Source organism: Octodon degus, unplaced genomic scaffold (genome assembly GCF_000260255.1).
Source record: "Octodon degus isolate 3935 unplaced genomic scaffold, OctDeg1.0 scaffold00203, whole genome shotgun sequence".
In the NCBI taxonomy this organism is placed as follows: Eukaryota; Metazoa; Chordata; class Mammalia; order Rodentia; family Octodontidae; genus Octodon; species Octodon degus.
In genome coordinates this window covers 36,133-60,484 of record NW_004524779.1, presented here as the reverse complement: position 1 = coordinate 60,484, position 24,352 = coordinate 36,133, and the positions used below count along the sequence as shown (strand labels likewise).

Genomic DNA, 24,352 nt, shown 5'->3' with positions numbered 1-24,352 from the left:
CAACTAAAGATACTCATGAAAGAAGACTTCCAGAGCAGCTGCAGAGAGTGGCAAGAAAGGAAGTATAAGAGTGTTCAAAGCAAGGGGAGGTGTTGAGGTGGCTTGATGCAATGTGCCTTTTATAGTAATAAATACTATCTTAAAAGTAAGCATTCACCGTGTGTGTGTGTGTGTGTGTGTGTGTGTGTACTGGGAATCAAACTCAGGACCTTGCACTTGCCAGGCACGTGCTTATGCCTTTGAGCCATCTCCCCGCCGCCATATATTTTGATCTCACTGCATACCAACAATTCACTGTGGCTACCTTCGTGATGGATTTAATTTCCAACCCTGTAAGTTTTGCTCTATTGTCTACACGCTTGAGAAAGTGAATGCTATCTGAGAACCTAAGTCTGCTGCAAAGGCCCTTGCCTCATCCATCAGGTGGGGATGCAGCTGGCTCACCTGAAAACCAAGCACAGAGCAGACTGTTATAAAACAAGGCAGCGATGCACAGTCAACAGAGGCAGGCTCGCTGCCCCTCCTGAGTCATAACTTTGCTCTTCCTCTGTCTCCCTCTTTCCAGGTTTCTTCTTCATTATACCCACAGCTCAGTGGGGGCAGCCTCTTCTCTTTCCTCTTGTCCTTGGTACCCAGGCAACACTCAGTGATGAGCGAGGACGACAGCCCTGGGGAAGGCACAGGGAGGCAGAGAAAGCAGGGTGGGAGCACGCCCGCCACCTGACAGGCAGGAGGAGGGAGGGCACCAGGCTCGTGCCAGGGAAGAGTCCAAGACCCTGCATGCACCTGTTGGGGCTCCAGGTCTGCTATAGATTATGTGACCTCTGGGTCCTCCTCCTCCCCAAAGCAGCCAGTCAGGAATCATGTGGACATTTCTGTCTTCCCTGGGGCTCTCACTAAATCCAAGCTGGTTCTGATCAACTATTAGAGACTACTTCTCTTATGGAACCCACGGGTTTTTAGTTCTTAGTGGACCAACAACCCCTGCCCACACACCCACACACTGCCAACACACACACACACACACACACACACACACACACACACAAATCCATGCTGCAAACTTGTGGAAGAATCAATCTGAGAGACTGGCCTTCCTGTCCGCCCAAGTTCCTGGCCTTGGCGCTGCCCCACAGAATGAGTGGGACAAACAACACGCAGATGAAATTCTTCTGTGTCAAAACAAACCCTGTGAGGATGACAGGCACTCGGAATTGGACTCCATCTCTTCTGCCAAGTAGCAGGTTACTACAGTTCATTAGGACAACTGTTCGCAATTGGCCAGGCCTCCACATTCTGCCTTGGGGAATCTGCGGCTCTTGGCCTGCTCCTAGCCCCTCCTTCAGGACCATGAGATGGTATGATAATCACACACTGGGTTGCATAACTCTCATTATTCTGACCACAGTAGCCTAGCTCACAAAAGAGAACCTGTCCTGGGTATTTTCTGGTTCCGATAAACAGCTTCATCTCCAGACAATGATGCAGATGCCCATCTCCAGCAGAGAGCTCTCCTCCCAGTCCTGAGGCTGGAGGGTCTGCAGGGACAGCTGCGGGGCAGAAAGGCCTCCCCCTGCCTTCCACACACCCTCCTTCCTCCCTCCTCACCAAACAACTTGATCTTTGGCTCTTTGCCCATGGTGAGGCCATACATGGGAAACAAATGGGACCCAGTGAGCCCTGGAGCTTCCCAGAGGCCAGAAGAATCAGGAGGGGCAGGAGGGGGACAGTAGCCAGGGGCTGCAAGCCCTTGAAGATGGGAGCAGATTCAGTGGGCCAGCATGGCCCTCTGGCCTTCTTCCTTGCTGGCTGTCCTGCCTGCCCTGCCTGGGGTCCTGGCTTCCTCCCATAGTGGAGACCAATCCCAGCCACAGGATGTCAAAGTGGCAAGGAGGAGGATGCGGACAGAGACACAGTGTTGCCAAGGCCAGAGGCAAGTTGGTGGGCAAGCTGGGTCCAGAGCCCTCCTGTTGTGGTTCATGGCCCTGAACTCTTTCCACAAACCCTAACATGAAGCAGCATCCTTAACTGAGTTGTGGGAGATTCCCATGGACTCAGTTGCCCTGTGTAAATAATAACGGCCTTTCAGGCAATAATTAGGCTATATCCTACTTGGCTACAGCATCATGGAGCGGACACTTCAAAGGTCCTTGATGTAATGGATGTGTTCTGTCTCCTAGATGCTTCCTTCCTCTGCTGAGCACCCCGTGATTGTTTATAGGATTTGGCCCTAACACCTTTGGCTCTGGATCTTCAGAAGTCTGTGGATGTTCAGGAAGGAAGGGCCCCTGAAAGTGTTGCAAGGGACCCAAACTCAGGGTTCACTGGAGAGTGTGTGTCAGAGGCAGGCCCATCTGATGTGGCCTCCCCATTGTTCTCCTAGAGCTGGGTCTGCAGTCCCCACAGAGGTCAGAAGATCACATGGCCACCTCATTAGTGAAGCTGACTAGTTAACAGGAAGCTATGTAATTCAAGCTGGGATGTTCATTGTACCACATGAATTTGCCTATTTGCCAGCCTATGTTACCGGATCCATTTAGGAGAAAGACAAGGTACCCAGCATCCAAGCAGACAGCCCTGTGGCTATCTCTCTGCTCTGCAGCATGTGCTAACATGGTAGAACGAAAGGTGCCCTCGGGTTATATCCATGTCCCGCTGCCCAGTCCCAAGCAGCATCCAGGTGCCTAGAATGGGAAGCTGGAAGTGTCACACAGGATATGCAGAGAGGGGCTGCCAAGACCCTGTTGGCGTCTGCAACCGCAGTCCCACTTGTTAAAGAGCTGGCCTGTCCCACCTCCAGCTGGAGTGGCCATAGTGACGTACCTCACAGTGGGAGACTGCGGCTCCAGGAGACCAGGGGGGCTGGCCGTGGACCACACAGCAAGCTGACTCTGCTTCCTAACCCTGGCTCACTCCCAGGGGCCACATGGGTGGAGTCCCTGCTCCCTCTCAGGGAAAAGGGTCACTGACTTTTCAGTTACACAAAAATGAAAAATAAATACCAGATGCTTCAAATCATAGTGTAGCACATCTTCCCAGAACCTAAATGTACATCCTAAGTGAGAAAAAATTCAAATTGGAAAATCCACGGGGCGAAGGATGTTTTGAATGAAAATGCCTCTCCTCACAACCCCCAATACACACAATATCACATTGTTTCTTTTTCAGGGAACAGCTGTGAGGAAACTGGGAGTGGGGACAGACACAACATTCCATCTTTGTGTTTCATACAGAGCTGAGCTTTTAGGCCGGCCTTCCTGAACTCCAGGGGGTGTGGCATGCGTGACTATCAAACACCAATGACCTGATGGCAGCTTATAAAATAACTTGGGAGAAGCTCCTCACAGGCATCTGGATGTGACTGACCCTGCATGTGGAGACAGCCTTCATCTGGACTTTGAAAAGGTAGGTCCTGTAGTTTTCATTTTCACTTATGATCAGTGATGCTTGAAATAGAGACCGGCATAGTTTCCACTGCCCCTTTGCAGACACAACGTATTAGGGCTCCTGCTGACAGAGGGCTGGAGCAGTAGTTTTACAAATGCAGTCTCATTTTCCCTCAAGCTAGCAAGGTAGACAGCACTAGGGCCACTTTTCAGAAGAGAAAACTAGATGGGGTCATGCTAAACAACAGGTCTACCTATGAGGCCAAGCCCAGTGGTGACTCACGCCAAAGTCTTTGTTCTCCCCACCCCAAAAGAGACAAGGAGGAAATCTCCATGTGCCAAATTCAGCACAGAGCACTGTTCGGTGTAGCAGCCAGGCTGCCCATGGGGAGGTGAGGAGTCAGAGCTGTGGGTCATGGCAGGTGGCACCTGGTTAGGATGGACAGTCTGCAGCCTTAGAAGAATTACCCTTAAATTTTGTCATACTCCATTAAAATCGTATTTTTTTTTTAAAAGCAAGCTTTTCTTTGGGATAATCTTCCTAGAACTATCAGGCAAAGTATCACAGGCAATGCATATTTTGCCTATGACCACACGCAGGGTGGATAATGCGCTCAGTGACAGTTGACTGAATCGGAATAGAAGGAGGATAGAAAACATCAGGCATGGAACCAACCCTTCCTCTCACAAGCAGTGTTAACCCTAGAAACGAAGCTCCTGCAACTACGAGTCCTCCATGCAAGAGGAGCAACAAGAGCGATCAGCCTTGTTCTCAAAAGCCTGCTGAGCCAAAGAACACATTTCAGCCAGTCAGCCAATTTCCATAATGAGATATTTGTCAGCGAGACGTGGGACTGACTCTTGTTAGCACTTCCGGGGAGATTCATCGGTCACAGAGGCTGTGTTTAGTGAAAGGTGCTCAGGTGAGGGGTGGCAGGAGAAATCAGGTGCTTTGGGCAGAGAGCTGGAGATGCGTCCAGGCCCAGTTATGACCCTTGCTGGTCCTCAGTCCCCATCTGCCTACCTGTGGGAGTGGGGAATGACTGGGAGAGACTTTTTTTATTTTAGGGAAAGGTCTACAGGGTGTTCAGGGTCTCACTACTAGATTGGACTCATAGTGATCCGCCTGTTTACAGCCTCCCAAGAGCTGGGGTTACAGGCACACACCACCAAGCCAAGCCAAGTCTCAGTTGCTATCTCAGCATGTCCCAGAGGCAGAGCCTGCACAGCAGGCCTGGGGGAATCTAACCCCCGGTCCCTCTACCTGCTTGTAGGCACTTTAATCTGCTGAGCTATTTGGCCAGCCCCCCTGGGAAAGATGTCTTTTAAGATCCTGTCTATTTGGGGAGAACCGTGTAGAATGTCCATCACGCACTGGGGTCCTGCACCACTCTGGGCAAGACCTAGGTTGTGACTACTTGGGTACAGCTCCTGGGACTCCAAGAATTTTTTCTTGAAAATGAATGCAATGTCTTGTGGGTTTGGGTTGGATTTCCAAAACCCTTCTCCTGTAGGAGGTTAAGAGACAGATGTTTACACTGTGGTGGAAGCTGGTAGGACATGGAGCCCTAGGGACTAAGGAAGGTGGTCGTACCTGGGATGAGCCCAAGAGGAGCATCAGGGCCACGCAACCCCCATCCCCACACGCAGCCCCCGTCCCCACACGCAGCCCCCGTCCCCATGTGCAGCCCCCACCAGCTCTCCCTCATTACATAACTGTTCCCATGATATCCAGGCAACAAAGCCTCCAAGAAAAGCTATTGATTATTAAAGTTATTTGGAGGCTTGGAGGCTCGTAATAAGGTGGTTATAATTACTCCTGTTATGACACATCCTTTTCAAGGCTCAGAACTGAGAACATTTTGCCTGCTTTGACTCAGCCCTCTTCATCGCAGGGAGAGAGGCTGAGCTGGAAATAGCTCCTGTGCAGCAGCAGGCAGGAGTCACAAGGAAAGGAACAGCCCAAAGCAAGTCAGTGAAGGACGTAGAGAGGGACAAAGGCCACTCCCAACCCGCAAGCGCTACCACCAGAGGACCCCTAGGGCAAGATGCGTGCCGCATAACTGCAGCACAACTGACTTTTTCTGTGGTTAAATGTGCTTCATCTATGGAAAATACCTTCAATATTTTTTAAAGTTCAGAACCAGGCACAGTGGTGCAGGTATTTGGTAGGCTGAGACATGAGGATCACAAGTTTAATTCCTACCTGAGCAACTTAGTGAGACCATATCTCAAAATAAAAACTATAAGGGACTGGGGATGTAGCTCAGTGATAGAGCCCTCCACCCTGCACCGGGTTCAACACCCTGCCTGGGGTGGGTAGAGGAATTCAGAAAACACCATCCTGCTTGTGCTTTTCATAATAGCAATAAGTAGCATTTACTGAGCATGTATGTACTGTGTCTCTGTGTATGTTATCTCACTTAACTCTCATCAGCATTCATGAGATAGGCATGCTTATGACTCCAGCTTTACAGGTAAAGAAACTCAGGCATACCTTGCCCACAGTTGTGCCTGGTACATGCCACTGCCAGAACGGGAACCCAGTCAGGGTATCCCTGGGGTGCCTGGAACACTGCCCGTTAGGGTTTCCAAACCACCACATCTTGGCACAGCCCAGCAAGATGGGGCAGGAGTGGGGAGCGGGGGGACCAAGGGATAGTCCCCTTATGAGGTTCAGGGAATACTGAAGGTTGTGCTTGGTTTGGTTTTGGATTTTTGTTTCATAGATTGTTGGAAGTTTCCCCACTTCCCTGTTTTCTCCTGACATGGATGGACATGCACACATGCACGCACACCCAGGCATGCACGCACCTACGTAGACATGCATGCACACGCAGGCATGCGCACACACATGCAGGCATGTACACACACATGCAGGCATGTACACTCATATGCAGGCATGCACACACACCACACACACAGACATGGACGCACCCACATAGGCATGCACACACACGCCCACATAGGCATGCACACACATGCAGGCAGGCACGCACACACAGGCATGCATACATGCAGGCATGCACAAACATATGCAGGCAGGCATGCACACACACAGGCAGGAACACACACACACACAGAGGCAGGCATGCACGCACCCACACAGGCATGCACACACCCACGTAGGCATGCACACACCCACGTAGGCATGCACGCACCCACACAGGCATGCACACACACACGCAGGCATGCACACACATATCCAGGCAGGACACACACACACAGGCAGGCATGCACACACCCACACAGGCATGCATGCACCCACATAGGCATGCACACACACACACGCAGGCACACACACACACAGGCAGGCACACACACACAGGCAGGCATGCACACACACACACACAGGCATGCACACATGCACACAGTTGCTGTTCATTCAAGAGAACCTACTGAGCCTGGCCCTTCGGGATCCTAGCTAGGGGTGACTCGAGGGGGGTATCAAGTGGGACAGCGGCTCTAGAGCACAAAGCTTGCACAGTATGGACAGGTAGATAGGTGTCCCCTAGGGGGCGGGCTCTGTACTCAGGACATAGAAACCTTCTCCATCGAGTGTCCCTGTGCAGCCTCTGGAGGCCCTGACAGCTCTGGCTCTTCATCTCCCCCACTCCAGGCTCCTTCAGCAGCTGCCCGACCCCAGGATGGTGACGATGCTGCTGCTGCTTTCCACGCTGGCGGGCCTTGTTGCAGAGACTGAGGCACAAGCATTTCATTTCGGGAAGTGCCCAAGCCCCCCAGTGCAGGAGAATTTCGACGTAAACAAGGTATGGGAAAGCTCTTGGGGTTTTCTGTGTCTTGTTCAAATAAGCATCCACTGCAAGTCTACATTTTTGTTGGTGTTTATTTGTTTTTGAAATAAAGTCTCACTATGTAGTTCAGGCTGGCCTGGAACTCAGTATGTAGCCCTGGCTGACCTCAAGTTTCCAGGGATCCTCCTGGCTCAGCATCCCTAGTTCTAGGATTCCAGGAGGCACTGCCACCCCCGGCTCTCCATGTCGAGCATCAGGAATGGTGCCTGTGTTGTTCTGGGTTTCCCCAGAGCAGACTCTGAGGCCAGAGCAGCAGGGAGAGAGGGATGGGTGGTTTTGTGCTGATGGTTCCAAAAACATAAAAAGCCACATGGAAAACTGAGTCTCATAAGGTGGTGAAGCAATACAATGTGAACAGAGAGGCTGAATCCCATGGGCATCCTCTGGAGAGATGTGCAGAATGCACCTACCTTACCCTGGGGTGGGTGCTAGAAGGCCGAGGCCAAGGACTGCCTGGCACTGGCCAACCCTATGGAGAGAGGAGGGATGGGGGTCAGGAGCCAACGGCAGTGTGTATGAGAATTCCTGCTGCAGGAGAAAAATTGACTTGTTGGGGGGGCATTAACTGTGGCTACTACAGTATTATCCCATTCTGCAAAGAGAGAGGCTGAATGTCCCCTACCCCTGGTGACACAGCTAATAAATGCAAAGTAGAGTCCAGAAAATGAGGCCTCCCCACAGTACAGCATACCCCTGGGTTACTCCAAAAGCCTAGGAAATGCCACAACTCTGCAAGGGCTCTTACTATCTATTCTAAAAAGATACCCATTACAGCTTAGCGGGGCCACGCTGTCATCCCAGCACCTAGGAGGCTGAAGCAGGAGGGTCGCTGTGAGCTGGGGATCTGCCTGGGCTACATAGTGAGTTCAAGATCAGCCTGAACTGCATAATGAGACATTGCCTCAGACAGAGAGGTAGATTAATGACAGAAAGACAGACAGACACACAACCAGCTGCCCCATGAATTGCCTCTCTTTCTGGGATGGGAGCAGAAGGAGCGGCAGAAAAGATCCAGAGAATTTCAGTTACATTTGAACTTTGGGATCTCTCCTAGACATTTTGGGAATTACAATGATCTATATTTACAAAAGTCCTTTGAGGAATTCGATCCCCAGGCCTGCCGTGCCGGCCCTGCCCCCAGGGTGCGCTGAGACTGCAGTTGAGACTGGGCGTGGTGTCACGCGCCTGTAATCCCAGCTCTTAGGAGGCTGTAAACAGGCAGATCACTACAAGTCTGATCTAGTAGTGAGACCCCGAACACCTTGTAGACTCTTCACTAAGATACAAAAGAAAAAAAAAAGTCCTTTGAGAACTAAAATCAAAATTTTAAAATACAAGTTGTATGGCATGAGTTTTATTGTATTAGTTCATACACCCTATCCTGGCTTCAAAGCTGCTTCGGCTTTCAGTCATTCTTAGTATTTCCCCCACTAGGCAACCACCATTACAATCACTTTCACAACATTTTCATCACCCCCCAACCCGTCAGCAGTCACACTCCCTGCCCTCCAGCCCCTCCAGCCCTGGCTTTCAGTCCCTGTGAATCTGACTATGCTGGATATGGCATAAAAACACAATCACAAAACAGGGAGCTTTTGTGACTGACTCCTAGCCCTTATGTTTGCATGGCCCAGCCACACTGTGACACATGTTAGTACCTGTTCCTTTTCATTGCTGAATAATATTCTACCATGTGGATTATGCCACACTTGCCCATTCACATTTGCAGTGTCTCTACTTTTTTTTTCTTTTTGACTATTAGGTACCATGCTGCTACGAACATTCATGGTCAAGCAGTTTTAGGGGCAAAGAGAACTCCATTTTTGGTTCCCTTGAGCATACGCAGAGGATACAATTGCTGATGTGCTAACTCCGTGCTTAACTTTTTGAGGAACTATAGCAGTAGTTTTCAAAACATCTGCACCACGACATTCTCACCAGCAGTGTGTAACTCCTATTTCTTGGTATCTTTACCAATATTTATTCTTGTCCTTTTCACTGTGGTCATTTTAGTGGGTATGAGGTGGTATCTCATTGTAGTTCTGAGTGTACTTCTTTCATAACTAATGAAGTTGTATATCTTTGTATATACTTATTAGCCATTTGTGTATCTCCTTTGTATATCTTCTATTCCAGTTTTTTGCTTTTTTTATGTCAAACATTTACTTGCCAAGGTGACAGCTCATTGGTTAAATATTTTCTACATGATTCTGTGTGGAATTCCAGGAAAACTAGGCAATGTTTTGCCCATTTTTAAAATTAAGTTATTTACATTTTCATTATTGAGATGAGTTCTTCCTGTGTTCTAAGTATAAATTCTTCATCAGATATGTTATTTAGGAACATTTTCTGTGGAATTTTTCATTTTATTGACTTGCCCTTTGAAACAAAGTTCTTAACATAGCCAGGAACATTGTTACACACTTGTAATCCCAGCTACTCAAGAGCTGAGTAGGCAGATCAAAAGTTCAAGGCCAGCCTGGGCAACTTAGCAAGACCTTGTCTCACAAAAAAAAAAAAAAAAAAAAAGGGGGGGGGGCTGGAGATGTAGCTCAATAGTACAGTGCTTGCCTACATGTATGAAGCCCTGGGTTTAATTCTCAGTAACACACGCAAGCGCACAAACACACACACACACATTTTTCCTGTTGGTAAAATCCAGTTCATCTATTTTCTTCTTTGGTTGCTTGTATTTTTGATGTCATCTCTAAAAAGTCACTGTCTAATCCAACATCACAAACATTTACTGGGGCCGGGGAGATGGCTCAGTGGAATAAGCGCTTCACTGGCAAGTGCAAGGACCTGAGTTCAATCCCCGGTTCTGGAAAAAAAAAAAAAAATTCTACTAATAGACTTCAAAGAGTTTTATAGTTTTTATTCTTACATTTAAGTATTTGATCCATTTTAGGTTAAAATTTGTATACTGTATGATAAAGATTCACCTTCATTCTTTTGCATATGGATGTCCTGTTGTCCCAGAACTGTCTGTTGAAAAGACTATTATGTTCCCTATTGAATAATTTCAATATCCTTGTTAAAACTGACCACATACGTGAGGGCTTCTTTCTGGGTTTTCAGTTCTATTCAGTTTATCTCTATGTCCACACTTAGGCCAGTATCAGACAGTCTTAATTACTTTACACTGTAATAAGTTTTGAGTCCACAACTTTTTTTTCTTTTTTATACTAGGAATCAAACTCAGGACCTTGGGCTTGCTAGGCAGCAAATGTGCCACGGAGCTATATCCCTGGCGCTGTAATAAGCTTTGAACAGACTATATGAGTCTTCCAACTTTATTTGTGTTCCTTGCATTTCCATATGAATTTTAGTGTCATCTTGTCCATTTCTACAAAGAAGCCACTTGCAATTTTGATAAATTGTATTAACCTAAGGAACAGGGAGGACTGGGAAGCTCAGTAGAATAAGCACTTGCCTGGTAAGTGCAGGGTCCTGAGTTCAACCCCCGGTATCGCACAAATAAAAACAAAAACAAACAAACTAAGGAACAGGGGCTGGGGAGATAGCTCAGTAGAATAAGCGCTTGCCTGGCAAGCACAAGGGCCTCACTTCAATCCCGGTTTGGCAAAAAAAAAGAACAATTAGGGGAAATACCGCTTTCTTAACAGTACTGTTTTCCAATGAACATAGGCTATTTTTTTTTTTTACTACTGAAGCATTCTTTAATTGATTCTAGCAACGTTACAGAGTTTTCAGAGTCTAAGTTTTAAATTTTTAGTTCAAGTTATTAATAAGCACTTTATTCTTTTGATGCTATTGTAAATAGATTTAAAAACTCCATTTGCAGATTGTCTGTTGCTAGTGTATGAACACATCTGCTTTTCATACACTGATCATTTGGCCCTGCCAGACTCATTAGGTCTAATTGGTTTTACTTTTTTTAGATCCCATAGGATTTTTCTACACAGAAGAATATTACATCTGTAAGTAGAGACAGCTCTACTACCTCTTTTCTAGGATTCTTTTTAAACACTGAATTCTTCTTATATAGATAAACTATGACCCACAACAATTCAGAGGGCTTTAACAACAATCCTATGTCACCAGGAAGAAACCTAACACAAAACTCAGCCTCTCGCTTATGAATCTTCTCCCTCCTGGGAAATTCATGCTTCTTTGATTTTAACCATGGAGCGCGAAAGTCACTTGAACAAAAGAACAATTTTAAATGTACCACAAAATAGAGCTCTTTTTGAGGATGTCTGGGGAACCAGCTGGCTTTATTCACTGGTTCCTTAAATGATGGTTAAGTTCAGTGGTGTCGATTCAAAGAGGTGCTTTCATAAAGGAGATGAATGAACGTGGGCCTCAAGGTGCCCGTCCCTTCCCGCAGGAAGCCATGTGACTGGAGCAACACTGCCCCCTGTCTGCAGCTTGCCCTCCATTCCTGTTCAGCCTTGTTCTAAATTTCTAAAATAATTTCAAGGTTTTTGACTAGGTATATGCTCAGAGTTCAAAATTCTGCAAGTTCCAAAGAGGGCTAGAGTTATAGCTTGGCTCTGGAGTGCCTGCCTGGCATTCATGCAGCCCTGGGTTCGATTCCCAACACTGCAAAATAAAATAATAAAATATAAAATAAAATAAACACCAAAGGTGCAAAAGAGCATAAGTGAAAAACTTTCTTCCAGCTTTCCATTTCTCTTACCATAACCAACCTATAAAGATAATGTATGTCTTTTGGAAACAAGGAATACATATACAAACAACTACATATACAACTGTGGTAGACAGAATTATTTTCCATGTGTGCACGAATGCCTGCAGGCTGTTACTATGTTACTTTATGTGGACAAAGGGCTTTTACAGAAGTGACCAAATAATGGGTCATGAGACATCCACATTAGCCTGGATATCCAGATGGACTAATCTACTCACATAAGTCCTTAGATACAGAGACCCCTTTTGAGCCATGGTAGAGAGATTTGATCAAGAGATAAATTGGAGAGATGCAATAGAAGGGGAGTCTGACCAGCTTTTGTTGACTTTAAGAAAAAAGAAAAGGGATCCCTAGCCAAGGAATGCTGTGTAACTTGGAAAAGGCAAGGAAACTGATCCTCCTTGGAGCCTCCAGTAGGGGACAGCGCCAACATCTCAGTGTTAGTCCAGTGCGGCTCTGGGCAGACTTCTGGCTTACGGAAGTAGAGACAACAAATGTGTGCTGTTTTAAGCTTATGGGGATTTACCACGTAGCATTATCTTATGATCAGTATTGCAGCGGCAACTGAAAGCCAATGCAATAAGCTTTCTCCTCATTTTTGCACCAGTAGAGGTCTAATAGAGACACCCTTCTGCATCTGGCGCTTTTTTTTTTATTATATCTTTGAAGTAATTATATATTACTCATTTTAGAAAAGATTGCAACATTGCATTGAGTGAAGAAGTTGTCCAAATCAGATTCAAGGCCATTGCTAAAGTTCTACAGCAAATGGGGAGCCGGATTTCACAGGGCAGCGGGCACTACTCTAGTCATTTGTGCTCGCTGCAGGAGACACGACCTGGGTCTCAACAGAGGCTGGTCTTTTTCATGATGCGCAGGAACTCCTGCTCATTGACCTTGCCTCTCCACCTCTGTCGGCTTCATCCATCATCTCCTGAAGCTCCTCATTGGTCAGGTTCTCGCCCAGCTCCTTGGCCACGCACTTCAGATTTCTGAACGATATTGTCCCAGTTTTATCATCATTGAAGAGCTTGAAAGCTTTTAGCATTTCTTCCTCGGTGTCTTTCTCAGACATTTTCTGAGTCATCACGGTCAGAAAGCCACTGAAGTTCACTTTGCCTCTCCCCTCCTTATCAATTTTGCTTATCATTTTCTCGATTTCTTCTCTCTTGGGCTCAACGCCCCGGGCTCCCATTGCCACCTTTAGTTCCTTTACATCGATGGTCCCTGTCCCATCTGCATCAAAGAGATCAAAGTTTCCCAGGTTTCCTGTTTCTGCTCTTCAGTCAGCTCTGGCTTAGGACTCATCCTTCTTCTCAGAGCCCTTGACGCCATGTTTGCCTTTTTAAAACTGGAGGCCACTGCAGCCCGACTCCAGTCAGGAGATTGCCAGAAGCGAAGCTGCTAGGGCCAAAGTGCAGTTTTAGTGCTGTTAGAATATACCAAACTGCCTACACAGAGGTTGTAAATTGGTGCAGCCTGTATGTGGTGGTGCAAAGGTGTCTGACCCCTTCCTTCATGGCTACAGTGGCAGCTTCTTAAAACTGCCTCCATGCACTCAAAGACAAACGTCTGCTCCAGCCTGAGCACCCGCTAGAAGTGGTGCTGAAAAGTGGCCCTGCGTGGGGGTCACATGAGGAAAGTTCAACCAAGCCAAATCTCCTGGCACCTGCATCTGAGTTTGCTCCAAATTCAAGCATTCCTGGTAGGCTTCCAAAATGTCTGAGACAAAAGGCACTTGCCATCATCCAGACAAATCTCTTCCTTTTGGAGTCTAGAATTTCACACAGATTTTGGCTGAACAGGATGGAGAGAATGTATCTAAATAAGGCGCCCTTTAGGAATAGAACGCAGCATTCAGCCAGTGCTCGCGCATGCGATTTGCTGACACTCGCTAGAATCAGTGGTGCTGGGTTGCCTCTGAGAACAATGTGGCCCACTCTGCCTGGTTCCCCAGAGAAGGACTCTGCTCCGAAAGACACAATGGGGAAGTTTGCAGTCCAGAGGGATTCACAGGGCTTTGCTCTTGTTGTCTCTGCAGTATCTTGGAAGATGGTTTGAAATTGAGAAGATACCCGTGAGCTTCGAGAAAGGAAACTGCATCGAGGCCAACTACTCACTAAAGGAAAATGGAAACATCAAAGTGCTCAACCAGGAGTTGAGGTGAGCACCTGCGCCCATCTGGAGCCTGGCTGGGGTGCTGTCCTGGAGTGACTGGGTACTCAGGAGGCAGGAGCTGGGGAGGAAGTCACTGGGGCCAGGCAGGGACAGTTGGGACTGGAAGACATTCATTCATTTCCTTTACCACTTGCTGAGCACCTGGTGCCAGACCCAGGGAGAGGCACCAGGGACCCACAGAGCTCCTACGCTCACTGCAAAACAGAGGCTGTTGGCAAAGGATGTTGGGACCACCTTGTCTGACCTCCAAATGAAGAGAGAGAAGCTTTTCTGTCTGTCTCCTCACAGAGGGAGATGGTTTAGCCCATCTCCAGGCAGTTCTACCTTAACCCTTCCTAAACAAGAACCAAATACCCATAACACATATACATATCAGAGATGGTGTAAACAGAACATGACAGAAGCACACAATTCTGTCCTGGAGGCCTTTTCACATTCACATGTGATGCAAAGATTTACATTTAACTGTGCTGGCCAGGCCCCAGCGGCATGCTGAGAGGGCAATTGAGACTGGCGTGGTGGTGCATGCCTGTAATCCCAGCTCTAAGAAGGCTGTAAATAGGCAGATCACTACCTGAGTCCAATCTAGTAGTAGTGAGACCCTGAACACCCTGTAGACCTTTCTCTTAAAAAAAAAAAAAAAAAAGATTTACATTTGGAAAGCAAGCCTAAACTTTGAACATGCCTCAGGGAAAAGTCTTTCTACTCAACCTTTGTCAACAAAGATAACAATGCCAACAAACACATCCAAGCATTTCCTTTGCGCAAGACATTAACCTCTATGTACACATGGAACATGTGGGTAATATGTGTCTGTGTTAATGTTTGTACATATATATTTATTTAATCCCCATAACAACCCTGAAGTAGATGCTATTATAAACCTCATTTTTATAAATGAAAAAATTTAGGTACAGAGAGGTAACTTGACCAAGGGTCACATAGTTAAGGGATGACACTGGGATTTGAAGCAAGGAAAAGTGACATGGGGAAGGAATTAGAAGATAGGTAAGAAAGTCTGGGAATAAAGAGGTTTCCTTCTGTCCTCTATAGAAGGTGAGAGGTCCCTAGGCTCACAGATGCTTTCTGTGGCTGTCCTACCACCCACTGACTTCCTGTGAGCCAGAAACACAAAATAGGGCTCTTAAGGGCCTCAAAGAAAGATCTAGCCATTTCAGAGCCTTGGGGAGAACTACAGGAATTGAGATGATCAGAAGGCCTCACAGGAATTGTATAGGTCCAGTAATAACCATCTGTCCATCACTGTTATGAAGTTCCTGAGGCAAGTAACTGATAAAGGAACAAAGAGGTTATTTTGGCTCCTGGCTTTGGAGCTTCCAGTTCAAGACCAATGTTCTTTGGGCTGCTGGTGAGGGCAGCCTCACTGTGGGAGTGTGTAGTGGAGAAAAACCACCCACTTGGGAGCCAGGAAGCAGAAAGAGACAGGAAGAGGCCAGGGTTCTACACCCCCCTTCAAGGGCACACTTACAGGGATATAAGGACATCAGCAGGTCCACCCCTCTCTTATAGCATCACCCTGGACATCATGGACCTTTAAGGGGAAAAACCACCGCAGGCCCCAAAGTTGCAGTAACCTCATTTCAAATATTTAGTCCTACTCTAAGACTAGGAGTCAACAATACAGACTCCAAATCTATGAGGATCCCCCTTCTCCTTTGGAGTTGGCCTGCAGTGTGCTTTCACTATATGCTGGGTATTAGGCTGCTCCGCTTCCACAGTTACACCTGTTTGAGATACACACAACATGGGAACAAAAATTGTTTAATTCCTGAAAATGATGCAGTTTCTCCCTCCTGGGAGGCTGCAATGAGTGCAAGATGAGGCAGGGGTTCTAGCCAACAGAATGCCCAGCCAGTGTCAGAGAACTTGCATGCCAAAACAGCTGGGGCAGCACCGGAGGATGAGGAGGAGCTCAGGCTCTGAGTTCAGCTGCCTGGGCTCCAGTCCCGATTCTGCTATGTAGTGTGGGACTGGAGGTTAGTTAGGATTGATCTGTAGGCAGTAATACCAGGGCTACCTCTTTGGGGCTGATTGGCATTAAATGAAGTAACACACATAAAGCTCTTAGAACGCTATGTGGCATGTGATAATCATTTACCAAATAAGACTCTCCATGGTTAACCTGCTGCCGCCCTTGAAAATATAAATGCATTTCTCCAAGCACAAGTTGTGAGTTTATGATCAGTTCATGATCAGAGCCTAGCATTTTGAAAACTATTCTAGAACAAACCACAAATGGTGGTGAAAGGAGGAGTGTACTGAGAAGAGCCTGGTTTGATGCCTCATATGCAGACAGAAACAGACCATGTCCCCAGCTATCTGATTGCCAGGTGAGAGTAGAGCACTGTCAGCAGCCCTATGCGGTGACAAAGAGATAATGCATTTGGGAGTATCACAGTACATTTCCCAGCCTCCCTTACCTCTTGCTTATTATCTCATTTCTAGGACATCCAACAGCACTAACCACAGCACTAATCTATGGAATTTGGTACACACACAAGCTCTAACTTTATTCCACCTGCTTCTTAAGGACTAGTTGACCTTCAGCTCCCCTGTAAGCGCCCTAGGAGGGGCCCCCTGAAGCAGAAGTACCCTCCCTTCTCTGTCCCCAGCTTCATGGCATCAAAAAGTATTAACCAGAAATGGGTCAGATCTTTCAAAAAGATTAAGACATTACATTCCATGAGATGTGCCACCACTTATACTGCTAAGAAAGAAATGACACTGCCAATTGTATGTGTGAGGTGGCATTTCTTCATATTTAACATCACTGAGCTCCAGGCTTACCCAGGAATCACTGAGGCCAGGTCAGTGTGTCCTTACTGCTGGCTTTTACCTGGCTTCTGCTGAGTCTCAGATGCCTGCTGTCCCAGAAACTGTGTCAGTGCTGAGGGCCCCTGTGGGACAGATGATGTTCCTGAGGCCCAAAGGGGGAGAAGCTTATGGCACTCCTGACTTCTGTCCTGTTGTGCATTATTTTCAGTGACCAAATTCATTTTTCTTCGTCTTCTTTTTGTGTTGCTTTGTTTCTCTCCTGCTTTTACCTCCTCTCCCTTTGGAGCCTGGGAGTAGGACATATTGAGTTCTCTGCAGACAGTTAAAAGCCAAGGGTCGAAGTACAGAGACCTAATAGCACTCCAATCCCACAGCATCCTAATGTCCTAATGTCGCTTATCAGTCCACAACTGTCTTCCCCTCTTGGCCTCCATCAGAGGAAAGGACAGGAAATGGAACCAGGACCAAGTATCAGAAATCACCATGCTAAAAAAAAAAAAAAAAAAATTAAAGAAATTAAAAAAAAAGAAATCACCATGTTGGCCACTACCATCCTTAATGACCCAAATCTTGCCTTTTCTGATTTTTAGTTTTCAATGAATTGTTTTTTCTTTGTTTTGTTTTTTACTTAATACAGAGCTGATGGAACTGTGAATCAAATTGAAGGTGAAGCCACCCAAAGCAACATCACGGAGCCTGCCAAACTAGGAGTTAAGTTTTTCCAGCGTAAGTAACAACTTTGCTCAGGAAGTTTCAGGGACAGGAGCTATGCAGGTGGAAGGCAAGAGCCATGAGGTATCCCACCACATCTGAGTGTCATCTATAAGGCCTTGACACACAGTTGTTGAGCATGTACTGTGTGCCACACACTGGGCTGGACACTGAGATGCAGTGATGGGTCACACAGGGCTGGCTTTGTCCTCCTGGAACGTGTGTTCCCATGTGGACACTGACCAGCAACCAGGAGATTTCCCATAAACTATCCTCAGTGTTTAGTGAGTACAGCCAAAATGCAAACATTCAGAGTGGGAGCAGCAAGAGACGTAGTGCAGTCTTACTTCCCAAGGGGAAACGGAGGTCCCCAAGTGAGTAGCATTAGCGAAACAACCAGGGTGAGCAGAAGCTTGCAGACAAGAGATGACAGGACTGAAGGCCAGTGTGAGTCCTGCCTCTGCCACTTTCTAGTCCTGGTTGGGATTTTGAATATTTAACCACAGGCATCTGCCCTCTGAGTTTGGAACTAAACAGAGAATGGATACAACAGGCAGAGAAAGCATCCAATGTCAATTTTACAGCTTCTGTAGACACACTGGAGAATTCGGCTCAGGCCTGGGAGGCTTTCTAATTTTCAGAGTGTCCTAGGAACCCCTCCATCCACTGATGGGAGACACTAAAGTCACCAGTTTCAAGAGAAGTCACCCTTAAATGTCCTCACATGGGCCATCTTCCTCCCCTGGAATCCCCAGTGTGGGGCAGGGAGGAAGCTCTTGCTTATAAACCAAGAAAGGAATGTAAGGGGGGAAACAACTCTTCCCACACATATGGTGATGAGCAAATAACATCCCATGTACAAACCAGGGGTGACTGCCCTGGGTCATGGAGATAAACCTAGCAGGGCACATCTGTGCACTATCCATAATGGTCTTGTCACTCTTTCACAGAAGAGTTACATGGAAGTTGACACACAGGACTGGGCAGGCACGAATCTAATCAGTGGCAGAGTCTCCAAACTCAGACAAGATTCCTCTATGACATGGATGCAAAAGGGATGGTAGATGGGGTGAAGGTTAAGTAACTTCTGTTCAGTTCACATAAAGAAGCATGTGGCAGGAGCTAAAAGAAAGACAGGAGCTGCTTGCTGGGGAAGTCAAGGAAGAAGAGATGCTCTGATGTTGGTGCTAGGACCTTGTAGGCTGCATAGGAGACTGTGCTGAAGCACTGATGCTCCAAGCAGGGGGAACCGCATGGGAGATGGCTGGGTAAAGCAGCCTAGGGCAAGGGAGGGTACAAGGGATGTGGGACAGGGCTAGGAGGCCCTTGAATGCCACACTAGAGAGTTTGTGTTGCAGCCAGCCTGAACTGCAGTGAAATCCTTTCTCAAAAAGACAAAAAAGGATTTGAGGTATAGCTCATTGAGATGGTACTGGGTTCACTCCCCACTTCTGAAACACACACACACACACGCACACACGCATTCTCTCTCACACACATGCACACACATATTCTCTCTCTCTCTCATACACACACACACACACACACACACACACACACACACACACAGAGGCCTGGAGACGCTTCTCTCCCGCTCTGGCCCCTCCTCATGCTGCCTTTTCTTTGGTTCTTAGTGATGCCACTAGCACCATACTGGGTCCTGGCCACCGACTATGACAACTACGCCCTCGTCTACTCCTGTACCAACATCATCTGGCTTTTCCATGTTGACCACATTTGGATCTTGGGAAGAAACCGTTATCTGCCCCCAGAAACACTGACCTACTTAAAAGATATCCTGACTTCTAACAACATCGACATTGAGAAAATGACCGTCACAGATCAGGCGAACTGCCCCGACTTCCTGTAAGGACGCTCTGGAGCCCAGCTGCAGCCACCCCCTCACTTCCTCCACTCTGCTTTCCTCACCCTGCCCCCACCTCATAAAGACACAGAACCACCCATGACGACAGCTGCAAAGACCCACAGGGAAGTTTGCCGAAGCCACTGGAGGGGAGCTCCAGGAAAGCTGGCCCAGTGTTAGCCTCTGCTCACCCTGCCTCACCACCACTAATAAACATGTTGCTGACCCTCTGAGCCTAGCAGACTGAGTCAGGGTGATGATTATGTTAGCTTTCTGTTGCTCTGACAAAATACCTGAGGTAAACAACTTGAAAGGAGGAAAGGCTCCAGCTAGGCCCCTACTCCTGCCACCTCCCAACCACCCATTAAGCTGTGCAAGCGTCAGTGGATTAATTACTGCTGAGGTCAGAGTACTCATGGCCCAAATGCCTCGCCTCTGTACTCTGCTGCACTGGGGACCAAACCTTCAACACAAGGGCTTTTAGGGGACATTCTGGATCCAAATCATAACAATCACAGGGTTTTGTTGTTGTTTCTACTATCAGTACATTTTCTTTCTTTGTTTTTATGTATGTGGTACAGGATCTCACTACACAGCTCAGACTCGTAGTGATCCTCCTGATTTCAGCCTCCCCAGTGCTGGGATTATAGTTGTGTGCCACCACACCCAGACTCTGTGGCCAGCTCAGTGCACCTGGGGACAGGGCCAGGGAGACATGTGGTGCTGGGGATCGAACCTGGATCCCTGAGCTTGCCTAAGCTGGCACTTAGTCCACTGAGCTATCTCATGGGCCCTGGCAGTGGGTTTTTAGATGGCCCTAAATAGTTACATGTGGATGAGAAGCAGCTTGGAGCTGTCTGAGTTAACACTACTGTTCTGGGGCAGCTGATGGCACAGGTGTACACTGGTAACCTGAACCTAGGTGTCCCCATTCTGCCATGGTTGCCCCTCCAAGGAGGAGGGCGAGGGTTCCTGAGTTTACCACGCAGTTTCCTCAAAGCTCTTACTCTCATCAGCTAATCCCGAATCAGGCTGAAGAGTGACCACCCTGCAGTCTCTAGGAAGGAGATCTATGCAGGGGAGGATACCAGGGATTGATTTTAAAGATTATTTTTTATATGTGTCTTTCACTCCATTGCTATTTTCTGAGGCCCAAGTGCATTCTGGAAATTGAAAACTACAGGCTCTTTGTCTTCCCACAGGAGCTTACAGTCTAACGAAAGAGACAAGGAAGTAGAGAAGTTACTGCAGCCCGAGGGGGGAAGGCAGAGGCTTGTGGAAGGTGTAGCCCAGTGGGTTGTGCAGTCACTCCCCCAGGGTTGGCTTTCCTGCTTGGTTCCACCTTCTGCTGAGGTTTTATACATTGTGACATTTTTAAAATCAGAAAGCCCTCTGAATTATCACCCTGCAATTTTACATAGCTCACATCAATTTTATAATTCACTAACATTTGGGGAAATGAATAGAAAATTAAGCCCTTTAACTTTTTGCTTTTTTAAAAACAGGACTATAAAATATTATTTTCCTTGAATATTTGAGACCTTTTAATACTTTACGTTAAAGATCAACAAATTTTTTTTTTTTTTTTTTTTTGTATTTTAGAGCAGGGTCTACAGAGTGTTCAGGGTCTCACTGCATAGATCAGACTTGTAGTGATCTGCCTGTGTACAGCCTATCAAGAGCTGGGATTATAGGATCGCACCACTATGCCCAGTCTCAATTGCTGTCTCAGCATGCCCCAGGGGCAGAGCAACACAGCAGGCCTGGGGATTCAACCCCTGGCCCCTAAGCCTGCTTGCAGGCACTTTAATCCACTAAACTATTTGGCCGGCCCTAATCAAAAAAATCTTAAAACATAATTTTGTTTAAATAAATATAAACTCTGGGGCCAGGGACATAGCTCAGCAGACTAAATTATCTGCTTAGGCAAGCTTAGGCAAGTGCAGGGACCATGGTTTGATCCCCAGCACCACATGCCACACCAGCCCTGCCCCCAGGGTGGGCTGAGTTGGCCTGAATCCGGGTGCAGTGGTGCGTGCCTGTAATCCCAGCGCTGGGGAGGTGAAAGCAGGAGGATCACCACAAGTCTGAGCTGCATAGTGAGACCCTGCAACAATCAAATACATTAAAAATAATAATAGATAAATAAATATAAACTCTTATAAATATAAATATGTAAATATATTTAAATAAATATAAACATAACTTCCAATTTGAAGTCCCAAAAGGCTGAAAGGAGGATAAGAAGGTGGCCTAGAGCCTCTGGCAAGTTTGCTGGCTGCCGAGCCCTGTGCTTTACTGCACTGCCAGCGCCCTAAAGAGCACTCAGCCCCTCTCATAAAGCAGTTATTCTGTGATGCTAAGCTGCCATCTGTCTTTTATCTCATTGCACGAAATAAGTTGGGGTTTCACTCCTCGTAACAGCTGCCTGGTAACGCCTGAGATAAAGCGACTGTGCCTCTTCACAAGTGCTTAGGGCCTCGCCCAATACACGGACGTGATTACCTCATGTGAATGAATTACTGACTAGGCGGGCAGATGCATGGACCTGCGTTTTTCAGGGAAGAAGTGAAAGAAAACTATGAAGCAGATAGCAGGCATAACTAAGCTTGAAAAAAAAAAAATGTTGGAGATGCCAGAGGGCAGCATGCGGGTACCAAGCGTCTAGAGGAAACAGGGGTAAGGGGAAAGACAAAACAGCCCACAAAAGCCCAGAAGGGAGAAGGGAAGGAGGAAGTAAACAGCAAAATGGAGACAAGAGTTCATAACAAGTCCCCACATGCCTGTCGACCTTTCCTGCAGTCACTAACACATCACCAAACTTATCAGTTCAGCTCTCACCCACCATACTCACATTCACAGTGTTTCAAAACAAACCCTGGATGTCACATCTTATTAGTGAGGAGCCACCTAAGTATATATCACAACCAAACATAGCAAACACAGATACTTTTTAAAAATGTATGTCTTTAAATTTTTTTTATTATTTTATGTATTTGGTACAAGGTCTCACTATGTAGCTCAGACTCATAGTGATCATCCTGTTTTCAGCCTCTTCAGCACTGGGATTACAGGTGTGTGCCACTGTGCCTGGGAGCCATGGGTATGGCATGCGGTAGCAGGGATCAAACCCCAGTCCCTAAGCTTGCCTAAGCAGGTGCTTAGTCCACTGAGCTATCTCGTCAACCCTCAAAAATGTATATCTTATGTTTTAAAATGCTCAGAGGATGTAATTTCTATATAAGCTTAAAAATATCTTAACATAGTCTAGATAAAAGGGAATCTGAGCAAAAACATCCATAATAGTTTTGTAGGTAGTAGCCCCAACTGAAAGAAGCTAAACTAAAACTAGCAGTAGAGGAATCAGAGAAATGGGACCATTAATTATGGAACACCCACTTGATGTCCTGTCATATATTCATTAAAATGCGAGAAATGAAGCCAGGGGCAGTGGTACATGTCTGTAATTCCAGTACCCAGGATGCTGAGGCAGGAGGATTGCTGTGAATTTGAAGCCAGCCTTGGCTACCTAGTGAATTCAAGGTTAGCCTGCACTGCATAGCAAGACCCTGTCTCAAAAACAATGGGAGGATAGGAAGCCACCCGAGAGTTGGTGCCTCCTTATCCACACTCACTGTTGGAAAGCTCCTGCTGGGGGGGTTTGCTACCCTGTAGAGCGCCAATCCACGGATCTTGTGTTTTTGAAGGAATCTGACTGCCGCCATCCTAGGCCAACCAGAAAGCACTGAATGCCTCTTCTATTCCACTATGATGTTACATCTGCTCGAGATGTGTAAACTCCGGTTAGTACGACCCAGCAACCATGGTTACATCCCCTAGCTCCCATCATTCCTCAGCCCGCTCCCACAAGGCACCGCCCACTCTCTGTGCTTTCTCTAGCCTCATGCCTGGCAGGTAACCTCAGCTTCTATCACCGAACTCTCCCCCTCCAAAGTCCTTTTCTGACTTCTTCCTTTCACAGCCCCCCCTTTATGTTCATGCCCCTATAAAGATCTGATAACCTGTGCAAGAGTTACGGGTCTGGTCTGAGTGCCAGGGTGGTCCCTCTCAGTTTGTTCTAAAATAAACTTGTCCTGCTAAGCCTGCACCTTTATTTTCTCCTCCTTGTTACCTAACAGTGCCTGCCTCCGAGCCTACCCCACTGGACCAGGGCAGGTCCACCTGAGCACTAGCAACACTCCTGACAGCCGGTCCACAAGCTCACGTTTGTGGACTGACTGGGTAGAAAACATAAATTGGAGCCAGCGGATCAGAATAGGACTTTAAGAGAGCTGGGGTAAGAATAATTGAAAGCTCCCACAATGGTCAGCTTTTTGTCACAGTGACCAAATACCCAGCATTTACAGCTTCAAGGAATTCATGGTTTCCAGGGTTTTAGTCCATAGCGGGCTGGATCCACCGCAGAAACATGGCAGGAGGGCCTGGCAACCCTGCTCCCGAAGGAGAAAGAGCAAGAGAGCCCCAGAGACAGGAAGGGGCGGTGGACAAGAATATGTGCTTGCTTCCAGGTTACACATCCAGGGCACACTTGCCCCAAGCAGGCCCTGCCTTCTCAGAGCACATTCAGCTATGGGCTCACCCCTGGGTTAATCCATTAATGAAGGCTGTGTCCCGTGATCTACGCACCAGCCCAAAGCCCATCTCTGATCTAAGCCATAACAGCCCTGAAACTGTAAGGTCACAAAGTCCGCAGAAGTTCTTGGTAATACGCAGCCTGACTTGAGAGAGGGCAGAGGCAAAAAGCAGAGACCTGTCCACACAGACCCCCAGCCGCAGCTTCAGTAACGGGTGGACTTCCACGCTCTAGCTCCATTCTGTGGACCTTAGCTATCTTACGTACCTCGTACCTGTCCCTGGATTTGTGCAAGATTAGAAACACACACAGAGAGAGAGAGAGAGAGAGAGA

At 47.2% G+C, this 24,352-nt stretch overlaps 1 protein-coding gene across 1 annotated transcript; it reads left to right on the top strand.

Annotated features, from left to right (window-relative positions):
- Window positions 1-3,295: 3,295 nt before the first annotated feature.
- Window positions 3,296-19,665, top strand: Apod (apolipoprotein D). Its single transcript, XM_004644540.2, has 5 exons — window positions 3,296-3,405; window positions 7,006-7,156; window positions 13,918-14,039; window positions 17,488-17,576; window positions 19,196-19,665. Exons 2-5 carry the CDS (start codon window positions 7,034-7,036, stop codon window positions 19,429-19,431), a joined length of 570 nt encoding a protein of 189 aa, XP_004644597.1. The 5' UTR covers window positions 3,296-3,405; window positions 7,006-7,033; the 3' UTR covers window positions 19,432-19,665.
- Window positions 19,666-24,352: the final 4,687 nt, after the last annotated feature.